Here is a 13,469-nt window from a genome sequence, read left to right as displayed (position 1 = left end):
GCAGCAACAGATGAGCTAGTGTCTCTAACTTTACATCTACAAGGTGGACCAACAAGTTAGGAGAGTCTAACAGAGTGGACAGTGGGACAGTGAGTGGACACAGTATTTAAAAACTCCAGCAGCACTGCTGTGTCTGATCCACTGGTTCCAGCGCAACACACACTAACATGTGTGTCTCTGCAACACTGAGAATGATCCAGCTCTGAAACCATACCTGCTCTGTGGTAGTCCTCTGGGGGTCCAGACCATTGAAGGACAGGGTGAAAGAGGGATAATAAAGCATGCAGGCCATCAGATGAACTAAACTGTAACTACATTGTAACTGTAGACTAGGCTCACGAAGTGGTAAAATCTCTAAAGTTTAGAGCATGTATTTTCATGTTAACGTTCCATTAACTTGATGATAAATTGTAGGGTTTGAAACTGAGTGATCAAGGAAGTTACGCTTTTTTCATGTTCTTTCAAAGTATTTTTCCTCAGGGGGTAAATAGTTTTACACTGGAGCCCATAAGAGACGTGATACACAGCTGTGTGTCTCTAGAGCAGTGATTTTCCAACCAGCCTTCAGAGCCTCCAAGACCCATTTTTGTCAAAGCAAATCATGGACCATGTGGGAGACCCTCTGGACCAGTCTGAGAAATCACCTTAAATAACCCTTTTATAACTGAGGTGTGTGAATATAAACTAACATTTATCTAAGAGTTCCCTGTACATCTGTTCCTCAGAGGAAAGAACCATTCAGGAGCCTTTACTTTTAAGAGCGTGAGAATGTTTAACACACTCCTCTTAGAGGTATCTCCACCACAGTTTCAGAAATAGAAAAAGGGTCTATAGTTAATACTGATTAGTGAGTGTAATTTACTTTTCCACAATCTGGTAATGATTGTACTTGTTGCTGTGTTTGGTAACGGTGCCTGGACTCAGATTTCCTGCTGCACTGACACCTGACTGATGAAATTCTCTGGCGTAGAGCATGTCGTGACCTTATTAGGATTTTATGGCAGATCAGTGTGCTAGTGTTGAACAAACAGAATGAACGAAGAAGATGGAAATGAATGAAGTGGGGCGAACTGATGAGAAAGAGAGAGTGGGTTAGGAGTGTGTGAGCTCATTCGCTCGCGAACACACTCTTATCTAAATGAAATTGGAAAAGCAGGACAGCGAAACATTCCTTTTGGTAATTTGCATACAAAAATCAACAAGGCTCATTATTCAAGGAACTGTAATTCCTTATGTGGCAAAATCTCATTAGAGCTGCACTCGGAGCGCTCGTGTTTACCACACCTAATCGAGCCATTTATCTTTATTGTGTTAAGCCTCATGTATGTTTGCTGAAATTAATACACATCTCAGCCTGCGCAAAGTGCGGCTTTACCAGATGGATAATTGATTTTAAAGTGAATCCGAACTGTTGAGCCATAAAATGGGCACATTAGCATGCATATTAATAACGCAAATAAGAGGGTGAGGCCGATGCCAGTGGGCCAGATTAAGTGACAGCCTTTATTTACCGTGTTGCCAGGAGACGGAGGGTGCTCACCGCTCTGGCGACGAAGCTTAATGAGTCTTTCTCCCTGTCCCTGGTCCTCTCTCTGTCTCCTGTGTCTCCTCGCCATGTTCAGTCTCGTTCTGTATCTCTCTCTCTCTCTCTGAGGCTATGACAGGAACACACAGCCCGTACACTTCCCAGTTTTCAGAGGCTCTGCAAGGTTATGTCTCACCCAGCTTTTCAGTGTGGTTTTAAGGGAGGACCGAGTTGGTTTGAAAAAGAGGCAGAGGAATATGAAGTGAATGTTGCCAAGCAAGTAAATATCCTGCTATGCATATGTGCGCTGATCATGTGCTCTGTGTACAGTACCTGGTAAAGGAAACCATAGTGTAAAGTAGGGCTGGAAGATACGGCCAAAATGTACATCACGATATATTTCTTAATAATGGATATAAAAGCCATTGGAAAAACTTCCAAGAACAAACAAGAAACATGACATCATCATCAAACATAAACCTATTGACTTTGTCAATATTAATATATTTAATCTAAACAATAAATGGATTTCTAAACTGACGACAGCCCCCTGTAATGACCGTTAATCAGTGACAGATGCTGTAAATAGTGTGTACTGAAATATTGAAAATGTGGTTAAAAATCTAGCAAATCATTGCTTTTGAAACATTTTATATTGAGATATATATTGATATTGGATTGTTGTCCAGCCCTAGTTTAAAGTATGCCTACTAAATTATAATAATATTTTTTTAGAATACACTGCAGTTGGGACTGCAGCTGAGTATGACTCAGCTAATATGGTCCAGTGTCCTCCATCTCACTTTTGATCTAAACTGTCCTAATACTTCCTACACATAACTTGAAAGTGTCTTTTATATGTAATGATTTATTTTATATGTATTGTACATTATTCATAGTTTTTGGCCCTGGATTTCAGCAGTTTTGGGTTTTCCACTTTTGATTTAAAGGGCTGAATATTGAAAACAGGGACCTTTGGTTATTTCTGATGCCGTGTGTGTTCTATTGTCTTTGCTGTGTAGGTGAAGGTTTCCATTGCTGGAGGCTGGAATCTCCACTTTGTTTTACCTGCTTTAGGTCTGCTCCAGTGAGTCTGCAAGCTGCCGATAATGGTATCTGTGGTGTAACAGTAGTAGTGTGTTAAGCTGTGGTGTATGAGGACAGGGCAGGGCCTTGTTTAGGCCTTCACTTTGCTTATGTTCCCGCAGGCACCGGCCCCTCCACCACATTAATCCCCACTGTCAATACAGACCTGGCACACTACATTCATAGTAAGCTCTTTAAATATCAGTGGAAAAGCCCATGTCATGTATATTTAACTAGGGCATCTGGCTCCTCTTTAGAAGAGTACACAGCACAGCTGTATTCATCAGGGAGAAAGGACAGGGCTCTGTAAACAAATTGTACAGCAGCAGGAAAAGTGGAAAGTATAGGTGGCTGCTTCCCCCATAAAACAGAATGCCCTCGTGATAGATTTACACAGTTTATTAATGGAGTTACCTTAGATAAGGTTAGACTCAAACAATCAATCCCACAATTGTGCTTATCAAAAAGGGTTTTTAGTTTGTGCTTCACGTCAGTGAAACCATTTATCCCTGTTCAAACCACAGGTAGCCACCACGGTCCATTGCTGAGGTACATTTGGCAGTTGATTTGGCAGTAGTTGATAAAAGATGAGCTTTGGAAGTACTTTTACAGCTGAGAATGTACACCTTTATCATTTAGCGAGGTCAGACACTTGTTTATAGAGGCTCTTCTTATAGAGTCATGTGGTTCATGCTGTCTCCACCAAGCTACTTTTTAATTTTAACCCTGATCGTGTAGCTTTCAGCTACAAGTGACATGAAAATCCCTTTGAGAGGTATTGAGCAAAGATGGAAAAAGTCTGTAAAAGCAACTTCTGTTAAGCCGCTACTAAAATGCTGAACCACTCTAAAGGAACTTTGACAGGATCAATTTCTTCACCAAGCACTTTCCACCAGTCGGCCTTTCCACTGTCAAACTAAATTGATCGGAGTTATGTCTGGCCTCACACCGAGTGGCGTATGTTTTCACTGCACAAAAAAAAAGCCTGCCCCGCACTTGTGGCTGCATGCCAAGGATAAGCCACTGGCGATCTCTTGTGTTTGGTTCTCGCTGTGCGCAGCCAATGCCAATATCACTGAGATCTTTCAGGGCTTTACGGTGGAGGCGGCGGAGATCCCGGTTCCAGCAGAAGGAAAGGAAGGAAACGTTACTTAATAAGAAATTCTCAGACAGGAGTCTTAGAATGATGCGACAGCTTCAGGTTCCCAGAGGTATTTAGGTCTACATATAGTGAGGAGCATTCATTCATGTAAACTGTTTTTCGCTGCAGCTTTTGAAGGGTGGCCAGATAATTAGTGTATGGGCGCTTGCTAGAATAATGCATTGTGACAGAATAAGAACAATGGCTCTGTGGGCTCTCAGCTTAACGTGGCGGCAAGAACAGTGGCCGCACCTCCGCACTGGCAGCCAGACAACTTGAGCATGTGTGTTGGGTCTCATCCCACTTTTTTTAACAGCACAACCAGGATGCGTTCCAACAGAGATAGGCTTGTGAATTCTGCTGATTTAGCTGAGGTTTTTTTTTTTTTTTTTGCCACAAAATAGTCAACATATTTTAGAAAACGACAGATTAACCAGGAAGCCAAGCAGCATATCAAAATCGCCTTCGCTTATGTTCTACCTCAGCAAAGAGGTGGTAAAAAAACAACAAAGGAGAGGAAAAAAACACAGAATGAGAGTAATTTCTAGACTAGGGCAGTGCTTCTGTCTTTCACTCCACTTTGGAATGACTTCTGCAATCGCTCGATCATATTCCTGCCGTTCTTGCGGTGGGACTCAGGCAGCATTAGCGTGTGAGGGGCTGCAGCTCCGTGGCTCAGAAAGACTCTAATCCTCCATGTCCTGGCACAACTATCGGCTTGCCATTGTCTCGCGCTGTCGTGTCCTTCATGATCGATTAGCCCAGGCTATAAAAGAAAGGTTATCGATCAATGACAGTGGAGGTGGAGGGAGAGAGCATGCAAGAAAGATGACAGCTGCAAACCCGTCCTCTTTCACCACCAGCCGAAAAGTAGATGAGCTCCAGGGAAGAAAACTGCTATCATTTCTTATGATACTTATACTGCTCATTACCTCAGAGTGCGCTTCCCCCCAGTCTTGCTAATCTCTTATCTAGCAGCTATTCAGGATGTGTGTGTGGGCGGGAGAGTGGGGTTTCAGAAAATGTGAAAGTGTGTTGGAGACGACGATTGGCGTGGGTGGAGGGACAGATTGTGTGTGTGTTAAGGTGGCACTATATAATTTTCCAATTATCTTGATATCAGAGTGGATATCATGTTTGGGAATACTGATATAACTATTACGTCTGTTAACCAGCAACTAAATCACTTGTGTTATACTGAAAGCCTGACCTATCAGATGTTCTAGACACTTGGGTAGATCAGGGTGATGTAGTATTGCAAACCTAAACAAGTTTGCACAATATGATGTTTGGCTGCTTATCAACCAAGCTTCATCAAGAGCTCCCCAGTGTGATTTTTAAAACCTTGTAAATGTATTTTATGGATGCAAAGATTCTAGTGGCAAAGGCTTGTAACTCAGTTATATACACACAAACACGCACACACACACACACACACACACACACACACACACACACTCGTGTTTATGAAATGCGCCATAATCACAAAAATGAGGCCATGTCTTTTTTTTAAATGTCCCAAAGTACTTTTATGTTGTATTCATTGATAAGCCAAAACATTTAAGCAATATTCTTTTTCCTGCATTCTTTTTATATCAGCTCCATTTACAATATAGGTGCACTTTGTAAGTCTACATTTACAGACTGTAGTCCATCTACTTTGTTAGCCCGCTTTCATTGTGTTCTTCAATGGTCAGGACCCTCTCAGGCCCAAGTATTGAAGTATTGTTTGGCAGTTCTAGCATTCTCAGTGCCGCAGTGACACTGACGTGTTGGTGGTGGGTTGTGCTGGTACAAGTGGATCAGACACAGCAGTGCTACTGCAGTTTTTATAATCCTCAGTGTCACTGCAGGACTAAAAATAGTCCACCCACCAAAAATATCCAGCCAGCAGTGGCCTCTGGGCAGCAAACATTGACTATTAATGAAGGACCAGAGGATTTGTAACAGATGAGCTACTGTCTTGGACTTTACATCTACAAGGTGGGCCAACAAGGTAGCTGTGTCTGTTGGAGTGGACCATGAGTAGGCACTGTGTTTAAAATCTCAAGCTGCACTTCTGTGACTGATCCACCCGTACCTGTGCAACACAAACTAACTGAACATCACCACATGAGTGTATATGGTCGTGACTATACACTAAAAGCCATAACCTAATCACAATATATAGTAACAAGCTTGTATCACAGTAACAGGTTACTCATGTTTTGTTTGAGTATTTTTTCTTTGTATGTATGGCCACTTGAAGTTATAAACTACTTTCTTTGTGTAACATAAGACCTTCGGGAGGTCCATATGATTTCTCACAAAACCTGATATTTCCTCTCTTCAGGTTATCCAAACATCGTTGCAACGTACGGTCGTGGATACACTGGCTTCGCCCCGAGCTACAGCTACCAATTCCCTGGTAAGTTCCATCTTGTTAAGCCCTGTATGTGGCTTCTCTCTCCTGCTGCTGTCTGGTAATGGCCTCCCTGCTGGCCAACAAACACTCACACCCACACACACCCAGCTTGTGCCTCCTGCTGAACCCCATACTGAACATATACATACACACACACACACACACACACACACACACACACACACACACAAACCTCCAGCCCCTGCTGGAGCTCCACACTGGAAAACTGTTTTGTGGGATTACAGTCATGTATAACATGTAACACATTGGCCCTGCCTTCTACTAATGACACATGCTGGGAAACTGTACACAACTGTATGCACATGGACAGCATGTAGCTAGCAGGGATCTAGTGTGAAAGGGTGGGCCATTTGACAATATTTTATGGTATCATAATAAATTCTGTCACAATGTGCTCTTTCCTGATCATATCGACACTAAGCAATAATTTATGATGTATAGTACACAGTACACAATAATTGTTTATTTCTCTCTTAGTGGAGAGAAAAGTCTTATGAATGATGTTTACTCACTTACAAACTTAATTTTTTGGGGGGTTTTCGGCATTATAGCATAGCACTGTGTTACATTATAGACCAGGGGTAATTAATTAAAATTCATTAAGGTCCCGTTAGAGAAACATTTCTCAAGCCAAAGTCCGGAACATAATGTATAACTTGTATTATTATCAGTGTCATATCCTGCATATTGAAACAGCCTTGTGTTTATAGCAATATTTTATGTAGTTAATAACTGAATGTCAAATCAAATTACAGTTTCAAGATTTATTAATAATTATAAATAACAAATATTCTAAATAAAATGCCTTTTTCTCATTTCAAGTAAAATGGGGGGGGGGGTATATTTAAATAAAGTCCCTAATGACTTGTCCTGTAGTTGGCTTTTATTGCTGAAGGGCGGGACTTTATCCGTTTACAGCAAGTTCTTAGGCTCTTTATACTGAAGGAATGATTTTTATCCGTAATTAGAATCCATGTTCAGCATTATGAGAATTTCAACTAGTAATCGCTCCCTTCTTATTAAAGTTTCTAGTTTTACCTCACACAACACTGTCATCGCGAAAGAGTCCCAAAAGAACTTTTATCACGCCCCTTGGGCTATTTTTATTGGCCTCAGGACAGCACCATCTGGAGCCCTGCCCTGTATGTGTCACTCATTCGAGTCACAGCGCTCATCATAATGCACACTAACTTGATTAGCCTCACATGTTATATGCAGAAACACATGCAATTAATCTGAGAGTTTCCTGGACCGCTAAACCTGAACCATAATGGCTAGAAGGGTCACACCACTTCAAAACAACACTTTGTTCAAAATTAAAAAGCTTATAATAGTTTATCCGTTAGGTCCAGGTCCGGAGGGAACATGGCCTGGGTCTGATCCCAGACCGTGGCTCACCTATTTGTGACCCCTGTTATAGACGTACTTTATAGGTGTGTTAAATTGCAGAACAATGATACACCATAGCACTATATAGCACAGACTTGCTTTGCTTTAGTGTGACTGCTGTATTCTAATTAGAAAGCATCAAATAATGACATTTCAGACTTGAGTGTTTTGAAAAAATTGCTCACGTATTGTTCTTAATTGTAAGGGCTCAAATATAACTAATCATATAAATGCTGGAATATGCAATGCAAGAAACTAAAGTGCAGAACAGCTCACATGAAACAATAACACCCATGTTTTTAAAGGGATGAAAAGCTATGCTTGTTTATATGTGGGTAATTTTCTTTTGTTTAGGGTGTACAACTACCCCTGACTGCTAATGAAAAGTTCAGATGAAACAAGAGGCTGAATAATAATAATAAAAAAAAGCTGTATTCAAGGCAAACACATGCCATATGATTCATGTGTGTCTCTTTGTTTTGTATTCAAATCTTGTTAAATGCTTCAAATGACAGTGATTATGACAGGACTGTAATGGTGCCAACTCTTTTTGTCTGGAACGATGTGATGGGATTAAGTAACCTTATTATGCCTATCATGACTCATTTCTTTGAGACGAGAAGAACTTGAACCAGATATTGTCCCGCAATGCACAGTAGGCTTGATTATGATGTGGCATCCTGAGGCATATTCAGCATCATTCACTGACTTTCAGGGCAGTTGCCGAGTGCAGTCCGCAAGGCTATGTTACAACTAACTCACAGGTAACTTCCCGGGATCAAACACACCTGCTGACATGGCAGGTGAGAGTTTAGATGGCCAAATGCTGCTTTGACATCACATGGTTGTTTTGCTTTGAAGCCAAGGAGGAAGTAAAGCTCAAACAAGGGCCTCAGAAGAACCTGGTGTAGAAACAGAATGTTCCAGAGCTGTGGTGGATAGATAAATGAGAGAGGGAAGGGATAATGAGGGAGCGTGAATTGGCAGACACTTGAGAAAGCTCTGCTGTGACTAAGCCTGGAGTGTGGGATTAAAGTGGCAATGAAGGTCTCTCTCTCTCTCTCTCTCTCTCTCTCTCCTTCTCTGTTAGCATTAGCATTAGCATCTTTAGCACTCATTTAATTAGTGATGCCCACATTAAATTATTTAAGTCTTTCAAGCAATATGAATCAGTTTTTCTGATCTAATTTGATGTTTTGCAATGCGAAATTAATTAAATTAAAACTGAAAAATATTGAAAGTGTTTCCACCATTTTGATTAAAATTCAAACATTTTCTGAGTGCTAGGTTCAAATAAGATCTATTGTAAATTAACAGTTTTATTTTCAGGTTAAAAAGACACAATCTGAGTTTTTATAGAAGCAAATGTGTTTAACGTCACAACTGAAAAAATCCTTAAATTTTAAAAGATTCTAGAGTGGAGCAGTTCCAATGTAAACTGAATCTGAAACAGATTTGAAATGACTTTGTTTGCATCATATGTAATGAAATCATTGCCCAATTTTGGGAAAAGGGTGGAGTGATATGGTGAAAATATAACCTCGCTATATCTGCAGATACTGTTATGACACAGTATGCATCATAATATTTAATTTTCTGAGGTTTAGGAAAGAGTTGAGACTTTTGCACCAACAAAATAACCTGTGAATAACCGATTAGTCTCTGTAATCGGTTTAAATATGTCTTTGAAATACTCACTAAAGTGTACTGTGATCTCATTTATCACAATAATGATGACATGTTCATTTATTGCCCATTTCTACTTGAGAACTAAATGATTCTAGGCCTCTTTGCAAGTAGATCTTGACCCTGGAAAGGGCAGAACATGTTGACCAGTTCTTAAGCTTCCAGCTTTTGCTTGTGCTGATCTGTGACTCACCAGAAAACATCTGAATACCAGTAGCACTTGTGGTTTCGGGGCTTGAAAAAGAGAGACTTTTCTTGTTCATTTAATCCATTGGCTTTACTTGTAAATTTATCTTCCCAAAGCATTCATTAAGAAGCCTCTCGTCCCTTTATTCTTGGTAATGTTAGTGACCTTGGTGTTTAACATATAGCATGAATTCGTTTTTCTAAACAGTGTGTATCACCTGGGAATTTACCAGAAACTCAGCTGTGGTGAATTTTCAAACTGGCTCTTGAACAGAGGGAAAGCAGTATTGTTTCAAAGCACTTCTTCTAATCGGGGCTGCATGGTGGCGCAACAGGTAGTGTCTCAGGTAGGGTCTTGGGGTTTGAGGAGGAGTCTGTGAGGAGTTGATGTGCATTTCCCGTGTCCATGAGGGTTTCTTCTGGTGCTCTGGCTTCCTTCCACAGTCCAAAATGGTCTATGTGTGTGTGAGTGAATGAATGTGTAAGTCTGTGTGTCGCCCTGTGAAGGACAGGTGCCACCTCCAGCCCACTGATTCCGGGTAGGCTCCGGATCCATCATGACCCTGAACTGGATAATTGGTTACAGACAATGAATGAATGAAGACAATTTCTAATTTAGACAGGTTCCTGGATGTTATAACAGGTCACTTTGAAAAATGCTCAGTGTCTGTGTGCACATATGAACTTGTATGTGTTTGCATTTAATTAACTGGTAATCAGACTGTTAAACGTAATTAGCTGTGCAATAATCTGTCCTTGTATAATCTGTATAAATGTATATTCTGACAAAATCTACAGTTTAATTAATTTGTTCATTTTATTTTAGGGAGCAGTGGCTTTTAAGTTTTTTCTTTTGTTATTTTTAAACCATTAAATAATCTTCATATTATTGACTATGACTAATGATTCCAATATTTCAAAGTTGCATTCCCACATTCACCCTCAATGCAATTTTACGCCTCCAGTGTTTTGTATCTCTCTTAAATGTACTCTGTAAGCTTTAAATTCTGTGGTTTCAGTGGATGCAGATATACTAAGATGGAGAGAACACTGCCACTGGTTTATCCCCCCATTTAATAATAGGTATCTTTATTTTATTGCACCTATAGGATACAGCACTACATTCCTCACATATAGCTTTTGATTTGGTCTCACATTAACAGGCCTTTCCTCTCCATTTCCACTCAATGAATTGTCAGCTCTGTGCTGGGCTATGATTTCCGCCGTTCGAGCAGTGTGCTCTGATGAGAGCTGAAGGAGGAAGCGTAGTCAAGGTCACAGCCTTTCCCAGCCCAGCTCTTTCTGAGACAAGTAATAACCCTGTCTTTTAGCTCACACTCCTCCATTCCCTCCCACTCTCAATGCCAGTGGAGGTGGGGGGAGGGAGGGCTGGAATTGGCGCTTCACTTTTGATTAGGGCCCAATCAGTTATGCAAACAGAGTGGCTGTCAGGGACAGGCCCCTGTCGGCATCTCCTGCCGGCCCCTAACGCCGGACAGATAACATGCAGGGGCTCGCAGGAAATTGGAGCACAAACAAACAAATAAAGCGGCAGCTCTGCACGTCTCGCTACCATAGAGAGATGGGGAGAGAGAGAGAGAGAGAGAGAGAGAGAGAGAGAGAGAGAGAGGGGGGGGGCTTATCATAGCATCCTTTGGCCTGCTGGGCCTGCCAGCCACAGACAGAGGCAGGAGGGAAGAGGAAAAAGTGAGAGAGAGGAAAGAAGTGAACAGCGGTCTCTCCAGCAGCTGTGCCACCTCATCCTGCTCTTCACCCAAATTAGCTCTAATTGAAAAGGCTACTTATTAACCCGGTAGGCATGCAGCAAACGCATTCAAGATGTTATGGGCTCAAAAACAGGCACTGCTGCGCCGGACACACTCAACGCACTCCATGATGCACCCTCTAACGCACACACACTTGCACAAGAGGTTATATAAGTGCCACATTTATTTTCCTTTCTCAAGTTTCAGTCTTGTAAATATAGAACTACTACATCATTTCGTGTAAATACCTCTGTATACAGGTGCATCTCAAAATATATGAATGTCATGAAAAGCTTTGTTTTATAATGTAATTCAATAAGGTGTATATTCAATACACATAAAAGGACATATTTCAAGCTTTTTTATATTTACTTTTGATCAGTGTGACTCAAATCACAAAATCCAATATCTCAATTTATTAGAGTATTATTTGAACTCAAACAGAAAAGTATATACAACACACATGTCTGACAAGTATGTTCATTTAGACACTCAGTATGTGATTGGGGGTTCCTTTAGCGCATCACTGAGGTGTGAGCTCAGGTTTTTTTGATAGTGGCCTTCAGCTCGTATGAATTGCTAGATCATGTTCCTCTTGACATCACCCCATAAGATCTCTATGGGTTCAGCTCTGGAGAGTGGGTTGGCCAGTCAAGCATAGTAATATCATGGTCATCAAACCATCTGGAAGTAGCCTCTAAGGGGCGGAGTCTGTATAGAAAAGGATATCTGCATCTTCATAAAATGCTCTGAAATCTTCTGATAAATGGCTGCATTGACTTTGTACTTAATAAAGTGCAGTGGACCAACACCAGCCAATGACATGGGACCCCAAACCATCACAGACTGCAGAAACTTCACACTGGACCCTACACACCTTGGATTCTGTGTCTCTCGACTTTTCCTCCAGGCTTGTGTTTTAATTTCCAAACTAAATGCACAATTTACTTTCATCTGAAAAGAGGACGTCGGACCAATGAGCATCCGTCCAGTACTTTTTCTCCTCAGCCCAGGTAAGACACTGCTGAGGTTGATTCTTTGTCAGTAGTGGCTTTATATCAGGAATGCTGCGGTTAAAACCCTTTTCTGGAGACATTGGTGTGACGTGGCTTTTGATACTGACATCTGCCTCAGTTTACTCCTCGTGAAGCTCTCCCAAGTTCTTTTCTTGACAATCCTCTCAAGGCTGCGGTCATCCCTGTTGCTCATGCATATTTTCCTACCACATTTTCCTCGTCCAGTTAACTTTCCATTAATATGCTTTGATTCAGCACTCTGCAAACTGCCAGCCTTTTCAGCGGTGACCTTCTGTGGCTTACCCTCCTTGTGGAGGGTGTCGATTGTCTTCTGGACAAGTGTCCAGTCAGCAGACTCCCCCATGGTTGCGGCTGCATGTGCTGAACTAGACTGAGAGATAGACTGTATTTATACTGGCTGAAATCAAATATTCTAATAATATGAAAACTTTTTTTAATATGAATTTTGATGGTCCATAAGCCACACTAATCCAAAAATGCTTGAAATATTGTAATGTAAATCTAGTGTAATGAATCTAGAATATATAACAGTTAACCTTAATGAATTTAATTATACACATCAATGTACTTATATGTGCTATTCACTTCATTTGAAATTTAAGCCTGACACTAATTCTGACCCTGACTTAAATTCATTTGCAAAGACGAAATACTAGTTCAACAAGTGGACAATGTGAGACAAGTACAATAGCAACACAATACAAAATATACATCACAAAAGTAGTTTTATTAATTGGACAAAAAAGCCTCAGCATGCCAGGTTTAAATATACCACTAAAAACGGTAAAAATGTAGAATATTGGTCTTACTAGACTGTGTTGCACTTAAACATGCCTATTGGTGCTTGGTTGTTAATGAAATGTCATTTTTGTGTTTTTCAATTGTAACAATGTCAATAAAATACTCAGAAAAGCCTATTATGATAACCGTATTCTTCATCATTCATTTATTATCTGAAACAACTTCAGTTCAGGGTCATGGGCGCCTACCCGAAATCACTTGGGTGCAAGGTGGGAACACACCCTGGAGCCAGTCCTTCACAGGGTGACACACACTCGCACCTATGGACACCTTTGAGTAGTCAATCCACCGACCAACGTGTGTTTTTGGACCGTGGGAGGAAACCGGAGCACCCGGAGGAAACCCACACGGACACAGGGAGAACACACCACACTCCTCACAGACAGTCACCCGGAGCAGGACTCGAACCCACAACCTCCAGGACCCT

General features: G+C 41.1%; 1 protein-coding gene across 9 annotated transcripts in view; it reads left to right on the top strand.

Moving 5' to 3' along the window:
- Nucleotides 1-13,469, top strand: part of LOC136691772 (RNA-binding protein Musashi homolog 2) — a 248,866-nt gene that overhangs the window by 198,429 nt on the left and 36,968 nt on the right. For 8 of the 9 annotated variants that reach the window (XM_066664589.1, XM_066664543.1, XM_066664608.1 and 5 more), the window contains exon 10: nt 6,085-6,159. In XM_066664589.1, the coding sequence (XP_066520686.1) occupies nt 6,085-6,159 (75 nt within the window). Of the gene's footprint in view, nt 1-6,084; nt 6,160-7,920; nt 8,012-13,469 lie in introns of those variants that run through there. The other variant, XM_066664617.1, reaches the window with a different exon arrangement.

Source organism: Hoplias malabaricus, chromosome 1, assembly GCF_029633855.1.
Source record: "Hoplias malabaricus isolate fHopMal1 chromosome 1, fHopMal1.hap1, whole genome shotgun sequence".
Classification (NCBI taxonomy): Eukaryota; Metazoa; Chordata; class Actinopteri; order Characiformes; family Erythrinidae; genus Hoplias; species Hoplias malabaricus.
This window is presented reverse-complemented; position numbering and strand designations above follow the sequence as displayed.